The sequence below is a fragment of the Alligator sinensis genome, unplaced genomic scaffold, assembly GCF_000455745.1.
Source record: "Alligator sinensis unplaced genomic scaffold, ASM45574v1 scaffold628_1, whole genome shotgun sequence".
Taxonomy (NCBI): domain Eukaryota; kingdom Metazoa; phylum Chordata; order Crocodylia; family Alligatoridae; genus Alligator; species Alligator sinensis.
In genome coordinates this window covers 742,791-763,965 of record NW_005841873.1, presented here as the reverse complement: position 1 = coordinate 763,965, position 21,175 = coordinate 742,791, and the positions used below count along the sequence as shown (strand labels likewise).

General features: G+C 44.4%; 1 protein-coding gene across 3 annotated transcripts in view; it reads right to left on the bottom strand.

The window, feature by feature from the left end:
* The window catches only part of GALNT9 (polypeptide N-acetylgalactosaminyltransferase 9), a 267,354-nt gene that overhangs the window by 138,886 nt on the left and 107,293 nt on the right, over positions 1-21,175 (bottom strand). For all 3 annotated transcript variants that reach the window (XM_025195639.1, XM_025195647.1, XM_025195643.1), the window contains 2 exons: positions 18,880-19,046; positions 16,525-16,699 (listed from right to left, as the gene is read on the bottom strand). In XM_025195639.1, the coding sequence (XP_025051424.1) occupies positions 16,525-16,699; positions 18,880-19,046 (342 nt within the window). The remainder of the gene's footprint in view (positions 1-16,524; positions 16,700-18,879; positions 19,047-21,175) is intronic.

Here is a 21,175-nt window from a genome sequence, read left to right as displayed (position 1 = left end):
GCTGCAATCTGGTGTTTGAACATTTCCTTACCACACATCTATTCCCACTTCCTTGGCAACCCGAGCTGTGAAATTTCACAGGTATGGAGAGATGAACAGAGAGATCCCTGTGGTTTGCAGAGGAATCAGATCATGCAGCGACTCTGCTTTGGCCTGAATTATGGCAACAAGCAAAAGCTCTTTGTTATGGTCTGGGTGGAGCTTTGTCCCTCTCCAAGGGCAGTTACAAGAAGTCAAACCAGTACTCTTGCTGGTGTGAACTAATCAAGAGCTCACACGGCGGCCTCCCCCATCCTCCCCTGTTAAGTTTTCCAAGCTAGGGCCCTTTCTTTACTCTCTCTGGTTGATAAAGCTGGTGGTGGCAGCAGAACTAGCTTTGCGTTCTCCTAGCAAAACCAGGAACCTGCACTGTGTCCAGCTCCTGCTTTGGACAGCAAACATGATACATGCCAACAGAATATCAGTATATGGGTATCAGGGTGATAGGTGCCAGAAGAGTGAAACCAGTTTGGGAGAAAACTTCCCTGTGCTCTCCCCTTCCCTGGAGTACTTGCACAGTGAGCACGCTAAAAATACTGCTTAGGATAAGGCTATACTGAGGTCAGAAGTGTGGTGGCAGCAGGTGTAGCCATACCAAGGTAGCTTTAATCTACCTAGCTGGGGTACCAAGAGTAAAGTAGCCACAGCCCAATGGACTTCAACATGAGCAAGGCAGGCCCACAAACTTGTGCTGCATTCCACTTACCTTCACTGCTACTGAGATGCCTGCCCATGAAACTATCACACCCCTGGCTGCAATGTAGACATAATCTTAAGACTGTATTTTGAACATCCTTGGTGGCGGTTGGCACTCAATGCACCTTTTCTAGGATTCTGCTGCTTCCCTTTCTGGAATATCTTTGGGCTGTGCCACCAATTATCTCCCACTTTCTATCCTACACATTGTTACATGCAATCTAACGATGCTATTTGAAAAGATTCAGAAAGAAAGCAGATGCATTAATCCTCTAGGCAGGTAAAAGGGAGAGGCAACAATCCTCTATGTACTGGTGGAGCATATATAATGCCTCATAGTCACAGGCCACGAACAGCAAGTGTTGGGGCTGGTTTTAGAGAAACAGGGATCAGTGATTGCAAACAGACAATTTCAACTTTCTGAGGACAGCATGAATTTATAGATAAGCCATCCCTCTATGGCTCTTTAGAGTACGTATCAAAGCTGCCACCTCTAGGTTTAAGTTACTATGCTTCTATTCTGTTTCAGTGTTGGTTTGAAAGCTTTATCCAGCCTCTACAGTTGTCTTCTACACACACAGAGGCACAACAGTATGTGTTTTCAGCAAGGCTGAGCATCAGCCTTAGAGCCGGTGGGTATAATTAATGCTTGCATTTTTGTGCTTGCAGAATGAACTGCAGACACAAATGTGAGCACTCACACCTCTAAACATCTGCTTTGCACCTGCTGCTAAGGCAGCCAGACTTGTCCAGTTTGTGCCTGTGGGTCAACTGCAGGCACAAAATTAAAAGAATAACTTTTTGCAGGTGACAGTCGTGCCTCAAAAGGCAATGCTGGCTTGTTTAAAAGCCTACCCTGCCATGTAAGCATTTTAAAAGGCCTTGTGCCCCTTTCTGTTAAACAGAAAGCAAACAGCAAGCAGCCACTGCAATTCACCACTGTACATACTATTAAACAATCATCCAAATATATTTGGCTAGTGGTGTCGGGGATTTTGTTTTTGAATAAGAGATACAAAGCTTTTCAGATCTTTCTGAACCGTAAATTCTTCATTAGCTCTACATAGAAACACTTGGGAGGTCTGCAGCACTCAACTCTTTTCTTTTGTCACCTTTCTTTTGCAACTCTGTGATAGGGATATCAGAAAAGGGGTCTGTCCTGGAGCCCCTGAAGTCACAGTCAAAACCCCTTTTGATTTGGGGAAGAGGACATCAGAATCAGTGTTATAGTGAGAAGGTGTTATAGTGATAAGTAGATCCAACCTACTTCTCATAGGTACTGTGTTTACGGTCGAGCAGCAGCAGCTCTTTTTGACCAATTATTAAATGTAGCAACAGGAGCAATTTGCTTGGGTACATTTCATGGGCATGATGGTTTCTGCAAAGTGACAGATTGGGAATATTCAGCTTTGAACTAAGTGCTTCTTCTGAAGCCTATGTTAGGCCTCAGCAGACCAAATGCCAGCAGAAATTGTACACTAAGTGTACCTGCACTAACTGTACGCTAAGTGTCTCACATCGTTATGAGACTACAAGGGAGTCGATGCCAATGGAAAACCGAGGCAGAGTCTGATTCTTCACAGAACTACATGAGCCTAAAACCAATAGCATCCACCCAGAGCACTGACAAAACAAGTTAGAGACAAACTCCTCAAGGTTTCAATGCAACAAAACTATAATACTAAATATCCTTTAAAAATGTCAGGCTACCTGCAGATGTCAATATACTAATTATAGCGTGCACTAACAAAAATATAAGAGGCTGCACCGGTGCCAAGGGACAGGTCTTCAGATGCTGTTAGGTGGTGGACCTCCACTGAATTCATTCCAGCCTATGGAGCCTGAAGAACTGGCCCACTTCCTGTCCCCGCTGAAATATTCAGAGGTGAAATCATCTAAAAGTCGTGTCTGCAATTGAGCAGATCAGCAATTTTGCAACAAAACATATTTTCAATTTTTTGGACTTGCCACAATCCAAAACTGCATTGAATTTTCATGATTTTGACCAGTATTTTATTAGGGACATATTTTGAGGGGCAGGGTCGAACTTCTACCTCATTTGGAGTTAGGTTTTGAACCTGGGTCTCCAATGTTCTGTCCCCCTGTCTCCTCCCCTATACACAAATTTCAAAATGCATGGTTTGCTACTCAACTCCTAATGAAAACACATGCTAAAAACCCAAAGCATTTCATAAAATGGAATTCTTGTTTTTAGGCCCATTTTCTAGATCCTCCAGAAGAGACATCAGAGTCACATTGATTAAGATTGCAGGCTCAATGGAAGGGATTCTATTTTACGCTCTGTGTGCGTGTCACACAGCCTTGGCAGTTAAATGTAATGCAAGTATTTTTGTTAAAACTTCAGATCTTATTGTATGTAGAAGAGCAAATCTACCAAGAAACATATCTCCATTTGAGACGGTCAGAGAAATATTGCACGTGGTATGTCTTTGCTGTGAATGAGCACTCAGACTGTTAAAAAAAAAATCAAACCCACCTCCTAGCACTCAAAGAGGAGAGACAAGTTCCCCATCTGTTCTACCCGACATCTCTATCAGTATTCCTCAACTGCCCTTCGAGGTTTCAAACCTGCAGCCCCCACCAGCCAGAATAGAGCAAACGCTGCATAATATGCCTGCTGGAGAGGAAGATCAGCCATTCGGCTGCCAAATGTGAATAGCTCTTTTCTGCACCACTGGAAAGCACTGAGGATGCTTCGCTGAACACTCTAGGTTGTTTAGGTAGATGAATAGTTGGAGCTGCTTTTCTGGCATGTCCTCTGTATGTAAGCTGGCACTGCCCCATAAATCTGAAAGGCCACATGGCATATGCTGCGTGCTTCTCTCTTTATTCAACTAAGTAATGTTAGTATACTTTTGCTGTCTGAAACATATATTCCATTAAGCTACTGAATTGATCCTAAGTGACTGGTAAAAGGTCTGGAAAAAGAGGAGCTTTCTACATAAATACCTGTGGCCTTTTCTTTACAAAAGCTATACTTAAACCAATCCCCCTTGGAAGCCTTGCTATCTCAGGCTTGTATAGAGTGATCATAAAAGGCATATCATCAGAGAGCTGAAGACAGCCAGGTCTTACTTCCGGCACCAAACACAGTGCCACCTTACCAATTTCAACTGGATCTCAAGTGATGGTAGATGGCAATCCAGGAAGTTTTTGGAGAGTGTTGGGGACAACTTCCTGGTGCAAGTATTGGAGAGGACAACTAGGGATCATGCTCTTCTCGACCTGCTGCTCACAAAGAGGGAAGAATTGGTGGGGGATGTAGAAGTGGATACCAACTTGGGCAGCAGCAACCACAAGATGATTGAGTTCAGGATCCTGAGGAAAGAGCAACAGATTAAGGCCCCTGGACTTCAGAAAAGCAGACTTTGACTTGCTCAGTAAACTGATGGGCAGGATCCCTTGGGACGCCAGTCTGAGAGGGAGAGGAGTTCAAGATAGCTGGTTGTATTGTAAAGAAACCTTACTGAGGGTACAGGAATGAACCACCCCAGCATGCAGGCAGACTAGCAAGTATGGCAGAAGACCAGCTTGGCTTAGCAGGAAACTCTTCAGTGAGCTAAAACACAAAAAGGAAGCTTACAAGAAATGGAAACTTGGACAAATGACTAGGGAGGAGTATAAGGGTATTGCTCAGGCATGCAGTGATGAAATCAGGAAGGCCAAAACACAACTGGTTGCAGCCAGTAAGGGATATGAAGGGTAACAAGAAGGGTTTCTACAAGTATGTCAGCAACAAGAGGAGGATCAGAGAGAGTGTCAGTCCCTTACTGGAAAGAGTGGGTCCTTTACTAAATGGGGGAGGCAACCTAGTGATAGATGATGTGGAAAAGGTGGAAGTACTCATCTTTTTTTCTCTCTCAGTCTTCACAAGGTCAATTCCCAGTCTACAGCACCTGGCAGCGCAGTCTGGGGAGGAGGAGAGCAGCCAACAGTGGCAAAAGAAGAAGTTAGGGATTATTTAGAAAAGTTGGATGTGTACAAGTCCATGGGGCTGGGCGGGATGCACCCGGGGGTGCTGAGGCAGTTGGCTAATGAGATTGCAGAGTCATTGGCTGTCATCTTTGAATACTCATGGCAACCAGGAGAGGTCCTGGGTGATTGGAAAAGGACAAACATAGTGCCTGTATTTAAGAAATGGGAAAAGGAGGACCTAGGGAACTACAGACTAGTCAGGCTCACCTCAGTCCCTGGAAAAATCATGGAGAAGACCCTCCATCTAAAAGCAGTTGGAGAAGAAGGTGATTAGGAACAGTCAGCATGGATTCACCAAGGGCAAGTCATGCCTGACCAACCCGATTGTCTTCTATGATGAGGATGTGGGAAACCAGTGGATGTGGTTCACCTTGATTTTAGCAAGGCTTTTTATATGGTCTCCCACAACATTCTTGCAGGCAAGCTAAGGCTGCAGGGGGCTGAATGAATGGACTGTAAGGTGGATAGAAAACTGGCTAGATCATCAGGCTCCGAGGATAGTAATCAATGGCTTGATGTCTAATTGGCTGCTAGTATCAAGTGGATTCCCCCAGGAGTTGGTCCTGGAGCTGGTTTTGTTCAATATCTTCATCAACGACTTGGAAGATGGGATGGAGTCCATCCTCAGCAAGTTCACAAGCTGGGGGGAGTAGCAGATACAATGGAGGGTAGGGCTAGGATTCAGAGAAACCTTGACAAATGCAACCAAAAGAAATCTCATGAATTTAATAAGGACAAGTGCCAACTCCTGCACTTTGAACAGAACAGTCCCACACACTGCTACAGCCTGGGGACTCATTTGTTAAGCAGCAGCTTTGCAGAAATGGGCCTGGGGCTTATAGCAGACAATAAGCTGAATATGAGCCAACAGTTTGCCCTTGTTGCCAAGAAGGCTAACAGCACACTGGGCTGCACTGGTAGGAGCGCTGCCAGCAGATCTAGGTAAGTGGTTCTTCCCCTCTGTTTAGCATGGGTAAGGCCACATCTGGAGTACTGCGTCTGGTTTTGAGCCACGCACTACAGAAAGGATGTGGATGAATTGGAGATAGTCCAGCAGAAGGCAACAAAAATGGTTCAGGGGCTGGGGGACATTACTTATGAGGAGAGGCTGAGGGAACCGGGCTTATTTAATCTAAAGAGAAGACTGAAAGGGGGCTTGAAAGAGGATGCAGCTGGACTGTTCTCAATGGTGGCAGATGACAGAACAAGGAGCAATGGTCTCAAGTTGCAGCAAGGGGGGGTTAGGTTAGATATTAGGAAAAACTCTCACAAGGAGGGTAGTAAAGCACTGGAACAGGTTATGCAGAGAGGTGGTGGAATCTCCATTCTTGGAGGTTTTTAAGACCCAGCTAGAAAAGCCTTGGCTGGGGTGATATAGTTGGGCACAGTCCAGCTTTGTGAAGGGGGCTGGACTAGATGACCTCCTGAGGTCCCTTCCAACTCTAATTTTCTATGAATCTCTGGTGGTCCTTGGGATGTTTTGGTTAAGTTAGTAACAAAGTAAATCAAGCGCATGGTATCTTGGAACTATCCTACAGGCCCACACAGAAGCAGAATTTAGGTAACACAATACAAGTGGTCAAGTGAAGCAGAGGCTGCGATAAATAACTAAGAAATCAACCGGCCTTTTGCATTGCCTTACCTCCTGGGAATCCATTGCTTATGCCCAGTTCAACACAGTGTGCTATACATGAGCATAACAAAAGGAACCTCTAAAATATTAACCCTAGACCTGGTGTTCCTAGGCTCTTATTTCATTAAGGTTCACATGTTGTATATTTTAAACCACCCGTGCTTCTGTGGATAATCTCTGATGATGGACTGTGCTCATCACAGATCTGTGGAAGACATAGCTTTTATTCCAGGACCTTTCTTGTACGTCAAGCTCTCTCCATCTCTCTTGTATAGGGAAATGACTTGATGAAATACTCTTACTCCACTGCTTCTTTATTACAACACTCCATTCTCTAGCACAACCTTAATTAGTGCAATACGGCATAACTCCATTCAAGTACTTAGATACCTCTGTGATGGGTGAAAAAGTAATTCCTAAGATAGGAAGGAAGTGTAATACTGTATCATTATGTCTCCTTTTATGGATCCCAGAACTCTCTTTATGGCTGCATTATGCTGTGGTCTCTGTCGTTCACTTTGAGTATCAAAGGCACAACACCTTTTCTTTGCAAGCCACAGAATTAACACCCTCAGCTCTTTATTAACACTTTTCCCCTACTCCCTAGTATAAAACTTTAGTCAAGTCCTTTCCTCTTGGTTATATTATTCTCTCCTGCACCATTTCAAGGATGGGAAGCTGTATAACGTTCTACATCTTCTGCAATACAATTAACAACTTCTGTGCAGTGGCCTGAGCCTCAGGCCACTTGTGCCTTGCTTAACTGGAAAACAGGTACAGCCTAAAGCAGAGACAGTGTTGCATGAACAAATGAAAGCAGAGCATAGCTAGGTTGAGTGAAGACACGGTAGAAACAGATATAGGCTCAATTCTGTCCTTGAAGATAAATATATAGCTCTGTGGATGAGAGCACAGGCTGCACAGATGTACTGGAGGGCAAGAGTGGGCCTATACCGCTTGTCTCACCATTAAACTGTTAAAATGATGACCTCATCCTGTGCCTTCTGTTCACCAAATTATTTTTGCAGACTTCCCCCAACGTCTCAGCCCAGACAGTCTCCCCTTGTATCCTCTCAGCACAACCATCTGTTCCCATTTATTCTTCCCAGCTAAAATTCATTCAAAGCCTATTGTACTGCTGTGTCTTCCCACTTCGTGCAGGTTACCAATAAAAAAGGTAAGAGGACAGACAATTAAAAATACCTGTGAAATTAATTTAATAGAGGGAGAGACCAAAACATGGAATGTTGTTATGTTCAACCTGCCTACCTCTTTTAGACACGTCTCTGGCATATAAAATAGATTAGGATTTCATAGATTTCATAGACATCAGGGCTGGAAGGGACCTCGGAAGATCATCGAGTCCAGCCCCCCGCCCAAAGGGCAGGAAGTCAGCTGGGGTCATAGGATCCCAGCAAGATAAGCATCCAGTTTCATCTTGAAGGTGTTCAATGAAGGCGCTTGAACCACCTCCGGTGGCAGGCTGTTCCAGACCTTGGGGGCTCGGACAGTAAAGAAATTCTTCTTTACGTCCAGCCTGAAACGATCTTGAAGTAGTTTGTGACCATTCGACCTCGTCATCCCTTGGGGTGCTCTGGTGAACAAACGTTCCCCCAGATGCTGGTGGTCACCCCTGATAAACTTGTAGATGGCCATCAGATCACCCCTGAGCCTGCGCTTTTCCAGGCTAAAGAGCCCCAGGGCTCTCAGCCTGTCATCGTAGGGTCTGCTTCCCTGACCTCTGATCATGCGCGTGGCTCTTCTCTGGACTCTCTCAAGCTTCTCCACATCCTTGTTGAATTGTGGAGCCCAAAACTGGACACAGTACTCCAGCTGCGGCCTCACTAAGGCCGAGTACAGGGGGAGAATGACGTCCCGGGATTTGCATGAGAAGCATCTACCAACATAGCACTGCCGAGCCTATAAGGATGCTGCGGGTTTTTTTTCCCAAGGTGGAGAACCTTGCATTTATCGGCGTTGAACACCATCAGATTCTCGTCCGCCCACTTGCTGAGCCTGTCCAGGTCAGCCTGGATAACCTGCCTGTCTTCTGGTGTGGATGCTTTGCCCCAAAGTTTGGTGTCATCGGCGAACTTGGCCAGTTCTGATCGCTTCTGACTCCAGTGTCCACATCATTAATGAAGATGTTGAACAGTATGGGTCCAAGGACAGAGCCTTGGGGGACCCCACTGGTCACAGGACACCACGATGAGTGACTTCCATCGATTACTACCCTCTGGGTCCGACCCCGGAGCCAATTTTCCAGCCAGCGGATCGTGGAGGACCCAAGGCGACAATTGGCCAGTTTCTCCAAGAGGCGATCATGGGACACCAGATCGAAGGCTTTTTTGAAGTCAAGATATATGACATCAATCTCTTCTCCCTTGTCCAGGTGATAGGTCACCTGGTCGTAGAAGGAAATGAGATTGGTCAAGCAAGACCTACCCGCAACAAACCCGTGCTGGCTATCCCTTAAGATGTTGGCGTCGGCCAGTCCATTAAGGATGGCCTCTTTAATAAACTTTTCTAAGATCTTCCCCGGGATAGAAGTCAGGCTGATGGGCCTATAGTTAGCCGGATCCACTTTCCTCCCTTTCTTGAAGATAGGCACCACATTGGCCTTCTTCCAGTCTTCGGGCACTACACCAGAGTGCCAAGAGTTTTCAAAGATCCGTGCTAGAGGCTGGGCTATGATGCTCGCCAGCTCCCTGAGTACCCTGGGGTGAAGATTGTCAGGGCCAGCTGACTTGAAGGTATCCAGCTTCTCAAGATGTTCCTTCAGAAAGTCAGCATTAATGGAGGGCAGGGGATCACCCTCACCCGGACTTCCCGGCCCTGTAGCGGGCATGGGCGTCCCATGGGGCTGATGAAAGACTGACGCAAAGTACCTATTTAATAGGTTAAAAGTATCCTCCTATTTTCTACTCTTCAGAAGAATAATAGTCCAAACCATCTTTTATTGTCCTTGATGCTCAAAGCTAGCTGGAGTTCAGTTGCAGCCTTGGCTTTCCTGGTCTGCTCCCTACAGGACTGGACCAGTGCAGAATAATCCTCCTTGGAGGTGACTCCCATCCTCCATCCTTTGTAGGCCTTTCTTTTTAGCCTCAGGAGGTCTGCTAGGTCCCTGGAGAGCCAGGGGGGCTGCTGTGCCCTCTTGCTGCCTTTCCTCCGAGATGGAATAGACTTAGTTTGTGCATTGAGGATCGCTCCCTTGAGGAGCAACCACTCCTCTTGAACTCCCCTCTCCCTGTGGTCACGGTCCCTTAGGGCCTCACTGACAAGCCTCCTGAGCTTGTCAAAGTCAGCTTTCCTGAAGTCAAAGACTTGCATGTTGCTGACCGACTTGCCAGCTTTTCGGCGGATGGTGAAGGTGATCAGCTCGTGGTCAGCTTGAGTGAAGGCAACCTTCCCAAAAAGAAAAGTATGGTGATGGGCTTTTCTTTCTGGCTGTAGGGGATGGGACTAGGAGCAATGGCCTTAAGATGCAGCAGAGGAGGCTGAAGATTAGGACTTTTCTGACTTGAGGGTGATCAAGCACTGGAACAGGCTACCTAGAGAAATTATGGAATCTCCATCCCTAGAAAATTTCAAAAGCAGATTGGACAGACACTTGGTCAGGGATGATCCTGCCTTGAGTAGGAAGCTAGACTAGAAGACCACATGAGGTCCCTTTCAGCCCTACTTTCCTATGACTCAAAAGGGGGAAGCTTTGTCTTTCATGGATATTCTGAGTCACCCCCAACATTCAAGGTTTTCAACTGGCTGCACCATGAAGCAGATTAAGATTCAAGCCGACCTGGACAAGTTGGATCAATGGACAGAGAGAAATAGGATGCAATTTAATAAAGATAAATGTAAGGTACTCCACCTAGAAAGGAGGAACCCCCAGCACACCTATAAGTTCAGGAGTGTCCTACTCAGCAGCTCAGAGGCAGAGAGGGATCTTGGAGTCATAACTGACTCCCAGATGAACATGAGCCGGCAGTGTAACAAGGCCATTAACAAGGCCAATCGCACCTAGTCATGCACCTGCTAATGCATGACAAATAGATCAAAGGAGGTGATGCTCCCCCTCTATGCGGCACTGGTCAGGCTGCAGTTGGAGTACTGTGTCCAGTTTTGGGTGCCACACTTCAAAAGGGACGCGGGGAATCTGGGGAGGGTCCAGAGGAGGGCCACTTGCATGATTAGTGGCCTTCGTGATAGACCCTACGGGGGGGAGGTTGAGAGAGCTGAATCTCTTCAGCCTTCACAAGAGACAGCTGAGGGGAGATCTTGTGGCCACCTATAAATTTATTAGGGGAGGTCAACGAGGAATAGGGGACGCGCTGTTTACTAAGGCGCCCCAGGGAGTGACTAGGAATAACGGGTGTAAACTAGTTGAGAGTGAATTTAGGTTAGATATTAGGAAGAAATTTTTCACAGTTAGGGTGGCCAGGATCTGGAATGGGCTTCCAAGAGAGGTGCTGCTATCACCTAGCTTGGAGGTCTTCAAGAGGAGTATAGATAGTCACCTGGCTGGGGTCATCTGACCTCGGTCCTCTTTCCTGCCAGCGGCAGGGGGTCAGACACGATGATCCATTGTGGTCTCTTCTGACTGTACAATCTATGAATCTATGAACCAGGAATAACTGTGCCTCAGTAGCAGTCCAGCCATTCCTCCTCTATGTGGCCATGTCCCAGTGCGAACCTTCCCCAAAGGGCTGCTCGTGGAAGAAGACAGGCAGCTGGCATAGCCACTTCTCTGTCATCTGGGGATTACCCTTTTGCTAATGGCTGCAGATTAGAAGAGCCAACAGGAGTGAGTGTGGCTCCAGACCTGGATCTGATACATATTTCCAGTTCTTAACCTTTACAATTCTACTGGTTCTGCAGAGATTTCTCACTCTACATGGCAGTTTCCATTTATATTGGGTTCTGTAATGAAGCAGGACTTTTACTATGGGACACACTATGGGACAGATAGAACTTTACCTAAGAACCGGATGGTGAAATCCTTGCGTATTTTGAATTTAAAGCTCCATTTAACAATTAATGGTAACAGCCCCCATTTCAGCCAGTTCTTTCCACTTATTACTGCCAGAGTAATAATATCACCTCACACTACCAAAAGTCTTATGGGGAACAGGTCAATGGAAAAATCTCTGGTCTATGCTAATATATTTCAGTACCTGAGAGGCAAAAAAGCAGCAATTAGGCACAGCACAGTTTAAATAATTCAATAGTTAATTTAACTTGCCAGCTTTCAGAATATTTTTTACCTCCAAGACTGTATTTCAGCATAGAAGCAGCAACTTGGGAGAGGTAAGATATAAGAGTATAATATGGTAAAATGTAATATAATGCAAAATCTCAAATGTGAAGAGAACTACTATTATTTAAAGGGAAATATGGTCAGTGTCCAATCTGTGAATATTTCATGTGAAAAAGATGAGGCATTTCTCTATACCTCTCCCTAATAAATGTGATTACGTAGGTATTAACCTGCAGAGGGTAAAGCAGATTGGGCCTGGTCGTACCACTGACAAATGATCCAAGATGGTCTGTGCTCTGTATGTGATTTTTTCCCACATCACCAATGGCTAAAAATCGACAGGGAATCTTTGGCTCCATGTAAAAGTATCATAGTCGTACTTAGAATATGCATCAGAACCCTATTAGTGGCATTATAGTTCCCCTGCCAAACTGCCATGCTGATACCCCACTGCCACACAGCTTGGTGCAGGTTTCAGCAATGACAATATGGAGATGAAGGGATGGGTCTTGTAGTTAAAGGACTAGCCTGGGATTCAGGAGTTGAGTCCAACTCCCAGCTCTGCCACAGACTTTCTGCATGGCTTTTGGCAAGTCAAGTCTTCCTCTTCACCCATCAGTAAAAGTACTTGTCAAGGGCACTGTGTGTCTGTCTGCATCTATTAACACATGGAGGTGCACAGACCCTGCAGTCAGCGATGGCCAGCACAGAAAAAACACACAAACAAACAGTGAATGACAGAAGAATTGAAGCAAGGTTGGGTATCGCTCCTCTGGCACACCCTGTGGTTGGAAACATGGGTGCCACTGCTGCACCAAAGAATTTCCTACCATGCAATACTGACTGCAAGAGCTGCACATGGGAGCCAGGAAAGTCAACACACATGAGTTAAAACCTGTTCAATCCTTGCCTGGTCTCAAATTGGAAGACTGTCCTCTTCCAGCCCTTAGGAGGCAACATTACAAATTTTCCCACTTGTCAAGTTAGGAGACAAACTGAGTGAAAAACTGAGCCTCTTGCCATGAGAAAAGGCCACTGTAATCGTCTTACAAAGGAAATGTATGCGGTTTTCAACAACTATGAGCCAGAAGACACCAAAGAACACTGTTATGCACAACGTACAAAAATGGCTCATTCAGGATCGAGACCTTGATGGTGGATGCAGGAAGTGGCAGTGCTTTGCTTCAGTGTGAGGAAGATTCAGGACTCTAGCCTGACTCAGGGCAAGGGCAGATCTATACATGCCTCAGTGTTACTTACTATCCCAGGGCAGATCCCACAGGAGGTGCCTATTATGGGACCAGTCCACTAGGTGGTGGGAGAGCAGTCGGTGGTAATAGCCTATTTGCCTTCAGCAAATGGCTACCCTAGGATAGACATAGATGAAACTTAAACTGGTGTAACTTACACCAGTGGACTTTTGCCCCAAGTGGTGACTCTCTACCAGATTGGGCAAAGTTACATTATCTGCCCCTTATTTGTTAAACTGATGCAAACATTTAATCTGTCCACACCCTAAGACTCCCTCAAACTTTATACTGTAAAAGGACAGGAGTACGGTATAAGGTACATGGTGTCCTTGTGCCTGTAGACAATAACCTCATGTGGAATATTAAATGGTACAAATCTCGAGGACCTCCTTCACATCCATTTCAGCTGGAAGGATGGAAGGAGAAAAGCAAGAGAAGTGGCTACTGTGTCAGGCCATGAGGATGGGGGGCAATGAAAGTGGGGGGATAAACAGGAAGGTAGAAAGGGTGATTGAGATAGCTGAAAGGCAAGTCTAAGTTTTTAGGAGAAAGAGGAATAGGAGAAGAAAGATAAAGGAGCAAGGTTGGTTCCCATCTGTGATTCTGAAGCAATGAGCAACATTATGCTTTTGATGTATATTTGGTGTACTCATTAGTTTTCTGCCGCTACTCAATGAGCAGAGCTCTTTCAGAAGGAAACCATCCCCCCAAGCAGCTGCAGAGATAGGCTCAATGGTGGTAATAAGAATTAAACACATCTGTTGAGAGAAGCTTATACCAGGGAAGAAGCATTTCAGCAAGCCCTTTATGAAGTACACATAAAGTCTCATTCACTACATCAGGTCCTTTTCATGCTAATCTCAGCCCCTTGCAATGCTCATAAAAAACAACAAGCTTGAAGGAAACAATGACATCTCCCTGATTTTGCTATGATGCTATGACCCAGACTAGTTTACATCAGCATATCTCAAAGTGCTTTACAAAAGTGGTAAGCATTGTTTTCTTCAATGCAGAGGAGAGAAAACTGACCTCCGGCTGGGTTAGGTGCTAAATGAAAAGCCATCTAGACTTCCTAGGTCTCTGTCCATTGCCTTGCATAAACACTGAAAGTCACATTGTACATACTAATTAAAAAGCAAAGTGCGAGCGACTTTCAAATGGTTACAACTGACACTAGAATGGGAGACCATCCTCAGATGGTCACTGGAGTGCTGGATGGTAAATAAATTAAGCAAAGTCAAATCGGTAGTCATACAGTACACCTTATTTTATTTCATCTTTCATCTGATAAGGACTTTTGAGATGCAAATGTACACCCCCTCCCATAATTAATACATCTTTTGCAGGCATCTCTACCAAAACAACAACAAAAACCTCCTCTTTGGTTAATACTAGAGCTACTTTTTATCATTTTTTGAAAACTTCATCCCAGAAGGAAACCAAAATACACACAATTGCTATACAATAGCATTGTTTTGTTTTGTTTTTTAATGGATGTAGATGAAGACTCCAGGTTTCCACTCTATGGTTACAGAGAAGTAACTAAACAGCTTAAGGTATGAAAGTTTTGTGACCAGTGTTGCACCATTGGACACAACGGCTGACAGGGCATGACTGAGGTTATGGAAGGAAACATTACATGCAATCAGGTCCTCTGAAATGCACCTGGAACCCCATGAGGACCTTTCCAGAGTGGCTGATCTGGACTGGCCAACATGGTGATGCCTAAATAGCCTGTGCACGCAAACTGGAAGATCAAAAACAAACATGATTAAACGGGACTACTCTAACGATACAGATATATGCAAGTGCATTGAAGTACAGACTATGGAGCACCTGCTCATTTGCTGACTCCTGTATGAGACCTATACAAAAGAGGACCTCACTACAGTAATGGAAAAAGCTATCACTTGTACACAATTCTGGAAAAAACATCTAGTTTATGACAAGGACACGAGAAAAAGAATGGATGTTCCTACTGTGTAGTATATACCTACTAGTTCTTTCTGAGCTGAAAGTGTCTACTACGACATCCAGAACTTACTTCTAGTAGGTAGGGGTGTGTGAAATGAACCATATTCAATTTGGATCCGGCCTGAATTGGGGACAGTGATTCAATTTGGCCAAATCCAAATCTGAAGATTTGATGCCAATTCAGAGAATCAGTGATATGGACACAGACCCAACTTTAAATGTTTTTTCTACATACCTCGAGGTACCAGGCGTGGTTCATGAATGCTGCGAATCGTTCCACAGGAGCATGGGGGTGTTTCCCACGTGCTTGGCAGCAAACCTGAAAGCAGACCGGAAGTACTCCCGGGTCCACCACTGACTGCACTAAGTGGCCCCCCTATCGTCCCCCGGCTTAGTGATCGGGCACGGGGGGGACTCCGGGTGCCCCTCCAGACCCAGGAGATACCAGTTGCCAAGCTGGAGGGGCATGGGGGAGGCTCCCCGTGCATTCCCCAGCAGACCCGGAAGCAGACTGGAAGTGCTTCTGGTCCACTTCTGGGTCTGCTGCCAAGCGTGCTGGGACCCTCCCGCACTCCTGTGGGATGCTCCATCTGCCCCACCATCGCAGCATTGACGAGCTGCCTGGTACCTTGAGGTACGTAGAAAAAACATTTAAAGCTGTGTCTATGGCCGAATCATCGAATCTCTCCAAATTGGATTGGATTCAGAGAGATTAAAGGGTCTCCTGATCCGATTCGGAGATTCGGCCACCGAATCAAGCCAAATCTCTGCCAAATTGAATCAGGGACCAAAGCTTCACACAGCCCTACTAGTAGGGAAATCTACTGGGGAATTTACTAAAATATCTCAGAACAGGAAAGCCTGGCATCACCTACACGGAAATGATTTTTTTTGGCTTTTGTTCTCCCCTTCTGCTGGATCCTCAGGAATAATGGAGCAACTGACAGTAGTAAAATCCTCAAGCAGCCTGGGCCCACAGAAGTTAGCAGAGTTCTGAAGATTTACTCTAGCTGAGGATCTGACCCATTAAACTCAGAGCTATGCTCATGTCATCAGTGCCGCTGGCTTGGAAAACAGGATGCTAACAAAGTGAGGCATGCTAATTTCAAGGCCCATTAGAAACAAAGGGGAAAAAAATCAATTTCCCCCAATGTGAATACAAGAAGGAAAAAAAAAGTATATGGAAATTATATTCAAGCTTCTAGTGGGAAATGACCTACAGAGAGTAAACAGAACAAGAAATTAATGACAGTGGAAAATAAACAAAATAAAACAAAATGAAAGTATTTGCAAATGTCCTTAAAAAAAATCCATCTGTCCTGAGCACAAAACTTGCTTGAAAGACTTTTCCTCATTACCCAACTTTAGAGAGATCAGATGAGTTTCCAGGTAAAAATGCTTCCTGATATGTTGAACCACATGAAAATTAGAACAGCAGTTTTTCATGGATCTAGCAGCCACTGCAGAAGGCTTCCACAATTTACAGGGCTACATTATTAAAATTAAATTGCTAATGTAGTTGTAACAACAGCCTCCTGTGAGCTCATCCCTGCAGTTGTCCTGCCTCCCCTGTGACTGAACAAATCTCAAGCATTTGGGATGCAAGATACAGTGTAATAGCACTGATCTCCCAGTGGGAAGTACAGAATGCAGACAGGCATGTGGCCATCAACATGTCTTACCAGCCAGTGTTGAACTCAACATGAGCATCGAAGAAACCAACAACGGGAGCGGTTGCCGCTTTCCAGCCTTGGATTCTGGCTCTAATCAATCCTTCCCGTTTGTTGTTACGCACTATTTTCACCAGGCCTGGGTATCTCTTATTGACATACTGATCCAGATTAAACTTCAGCTCAACTGCAAAATAGAAACATATGCACGCTCTCAAAGAGAGTCCAACCAAGAACAGAGCATCTTAATTCATTCTGATTTATCCTGGAGCAAACATTTTTAAGACTACAGGGGAAAAAATCCCGAAGTTTAGCTGCTTCCAAATAATTGGCAAATTCTGCTCACGTAAGCAGGCCAAATCCCAAGGCCTTGGCTTGGAATTGAGGTGTTTCTTTACATCTCCCCTGATGCAGTCTGGTTATTAGATTGTAGAAACTGGCTTTTATAGACATTGGGGCTCAATATGAGACTTGGGATTTTGTCCAATGTTTAGAGAAATTCAAGCTTGAATCAGTTCCAAAATAATTATTTTATACATTCCCTGGACAACTTCTTGGGTACCTGAAGTTGCAGTCCCAGTTCTGACCATGTACTACGGTCACTCGGTTGACATCAGTGGAGGTGCTTCTGATTTACACTTGCCAATGATAAATTTTCCTAGTGCCTTCACTGAGCCAAATCAGAATGAGACTTGGGAGCTTAAGGGTTTGCACTTAGATGCCACTCAGAAGCTGTAACCACATATATCTTCATCTTAAAAATAAACCTGGCACTGAAAATCAAAAACCAGGCCCCCTTCTCTGTTCCATTTACCTCATTTAATTACATGCAAGTCCAAATTCACCAGCTGCTTCCTTTCAATAGGCTCATAAAGAGACAAATTGTTAAGACAGGTATCTGCTTCTTTAAAAAGCCTCAGCCTTGTTATTATTTAGACTAAATTTTACTTACAAGATTTTATTTATTATATATTCACTAAATACATTTGTGGTAGCCTCCATGGCATTAGGGACCTCTGTTGAGGCACTCCACATTACAGAATAGAACAATTACCATTCAAACCAGAGGATCTGGTTCATCCTTAATTACCTTGAAAAGCAGTGGGGAAAGCTACTTGCAGTCACTGACTCAAATTCTGCTCGCTTACACTGGTCAGTGTCCTAAATAACCCCACTAAACTTAAATAATGACTTGATAATCAACCCGGTATAAGTGAGAGTAGAATTTGACCAAGCATTTCTATATCTTGTATTTTTTGGGTGTGGATTTTATTATCATCAGCATCATTATTATTTTATTTCTTTGTTTCTCTCTCTCACCCACTTTTTTGAAGTTCTCGAGAAAGACTACTATCTGAAAAAGGAGGGTTTAAATTGCTGGGCTAGCAGGAAAATGCTATACTTGAGATCTTATTTTAGCTGGAGCTATTTGAAGACACTGAATCTTCATTTTTTTTTCTTAGGAAGAAACAACGTGAAACAAAAAGAATATGTACCTTTACAACATAATTGTTAACAAGGAAAAGGTCATGCTGATCTATATTTTTAGTCCCGTCAAGATGAATATTAGTTACTGCACGTTATTTTTGTCCTCATTAACTTCATGACTTCATTGTTCCATTGGCTTTGTGCCCATTCTTGTCATTTGATTCAAACAAGCTAACTGATAGATGTTGAGTACCAAAACAATTCAGAATCAGATTCTGATCTTAACTCCCACCCGAGTCAACTGGGAACAACTGTGTGGACTTCAGTGGAATTGCTTCCTAGTTATCCCTAGGTAGACAAGAGAAGACGCTATCCTCAGAAAGACTCAGTAGCCTCAATTTCCTGTTTAAACATAATTGTTAAATTTGAGATTTGGGGCTATTCACTAACATATTGTCCTGGTGGAAATTTGGCAACTGAATAAACTGTCTGAACCCTTAAAAAAACACCAAGTTTTGGTAAAGTTTTATATTCTGTCAAGAATTTTATGCAAGAATATATTAGGTCTTACAAACCTTACTGATGCCAATACATAATTACTCAAGTGGGTCATTTCAGTAATTTAGTAGCACAACCTTACTGGGCTCATGGGACCAGATCTGCAGTTGGTCAGCCCTACTGACTTCAAGGAAGATAGTTTGATTTTCATTTTCACCAGTTTGAGATCTAACTTCTTATTTACAAATCAGAAGTTTTATTTGTGAATTTCCCCAATCCATCTCATTTAGATGAGCCCTGACTGAATTCCCATACAGGCAAATATTAGAAAACTCCATTTAAATAGAAGCAGGCAAGGTAGTCTTGGTTTACATGTCAGTCCCATTAGGAAACACAAGATAAAACACATAAGAATAAAAGGCAGATGTTAGTAATGTTCACCGTTATCACTGTTGTCATCCACCAGAATGATCTCCTTGAGCAAATGGGATGGAGTATGGTTCACAACACTGTGCACAGAGCGCAAGATGACAGACAGTGCCTCGTTTACAAAAATAAACACCACCGAAATCTGGGGCAGGTCATCAGGGTAGGTCATCTGCTTGCACCTGTAGAGAACAAGGCAAGAACTAAAACCCAATAAGAGACTGAGATGTTAAATACATGGAAAAAAGGGTTTCACATCCCTCCTCCCCAGCATGTGGACATACCGATCTTGTTCATTATAAATGACTGTAATAAATGGCATCCCCAAGGTAATATTCTATTCGGGTGCAAATAAAGACCAGTTTAACACAAAAGACAAATCACCTAGTTAAGTGCTGCTAACACTTAATCAGCTTAATGAAAAAAGAACCATACATTTGCTTATGCCTGCATGTAGACAGGATTTGTGGGCAATTTTAGTTTCAGGAAAGTTGAAAGTGTCTTATAAAAATGAACAATACAGAACCTTTATCAATTAATATATTTTGCTCTAAGATGCTAGAAAAAGCATCACGTTAAGGATTGTAGCTCTGTTCCCACTAATGTCAATGGGATGTTATTGACTTAAATGGAAATAGGACGTGGACCCAATTTTTCAATTAGCATCAAACTAAAAACTGTGCAGAAATTTTGAAAGTTAACTCCATGAACACCAAAGCAAACTCCACGTGTCCATGCACACAAGCCCTTGTCTTGTCAGCTGGGCACAGGAACATAGCTAGACAATTTTGGAGCCTGAGCAGTGGCGATGCATGGGACAGTGTAGTCACCAGGACCAGTAATGGCTGCTATTTTTGTGCCCCCACCCCAAGTTAACACCTAGGACTGGTGCCTCATTTGCACCCACCCTCCCCCAACACACCGTTACACTAATTTAGGGGTAATTACAGGACTTCCAAATGCATGCCTTGAAGGATGCATTTGCAAAATTTACAGCCACAATTTGGTCAACCACATTTTTCAAATTCTATTGCCTTGTGTCTATACTTCATGAGTAGTAGTTTCCACTAGCTTTGCTGTTACGTATTGGTGATGTTCATTTATATGGACTACTGAAACCCCAATAGCAAATAAATATTCTGTACCAATAAATATTCTGCACCCCAAGTTCAAAATGAGAAAAGGTTGTTAATTCAAATTAAATTTGTCACTTCAATTAAAAATACAGGACTAAAATATGCTGGTGGAATTGGAAAAGATTGTAAGTCATGCAAATCTCTCCCATAGAAATATCTGTTACCTAATGTACAGTCTTGTAAACCCTACCCAGTCTCTTTTTTACATCATCTACGACAATGGTAGGTAGACAGAGAAATAAACACAAGGGACAACCACCATCTAATCCAGTGCAAGAAATACACAAAATACAACCTTCTTCAAACCTCCGAGTCAAATGGGGGGGAACTATGTTCCCTGCACCCACCCCAAACAAAGGCTAAATTTGTGCTAGTGTGGTTGTGACTTTATTAGGAATCACCTGGTGCTGGGGGGAAGGCTTGGTCGGTCTCTCTGTCCCTGAATGTTCAAGAATTAGAAGATGGGGAGAAACAAAAAAAAGAGGTTGCCATTACCATGACACATCTCTATTTTTGAAGAGATAAGCATCTCACCAATGATGTCTGGGCCTCTTGCCCTAGAAATGCTGGCATGTGCATATCTGTCCTATTGGACTGATGTGCGTGTCAATTTAAGAATCATTCTTAGGCACAGCTGATTCATACAGGTAATCATTCTTCCTCAGACCTACAACTAAATGGTAAATGATGCTGGCCATCACAAGGTTAGCATTTAAGGGCGTGTAGACTAAACAGGGGCCCTAAATTGAAGCAGTGGGTTTTTAAAAACACCACTTCAATTTAGGGCTGATTAAACCCCCATGTCATGTGCACACCTGACTTACCTGCCTCTCCGGCAGCGGGGAGAGAGGGCGAGTGGTTCCTGGGCTGCAGGAGGGGCTGGGCTTCCTTCCATGGCAGATGTGCCCCCCCTGCCCCCAGGGAGCACCACCCACAGGCACCCGGCTCCGGTGGTGCCGGGGGGCACCACAGCCACAGAGGGAAGCACCGGGCCCCCACACACCTCAGGTGGGCAGGCAGACTCCAAGAGGGAGGGGGCGGGGTGGGAAAAGATCAGGCTCACCACTTTTCTTAGGCAGAGCCTGCCTTCCCGGGCTGCTGCCAGGCTGCCTGCAGGGTTTTCTGCAGAGATGTGGAGCTGCACAGAGCCTAGTGCTTCACTCCACGGCCGCAGG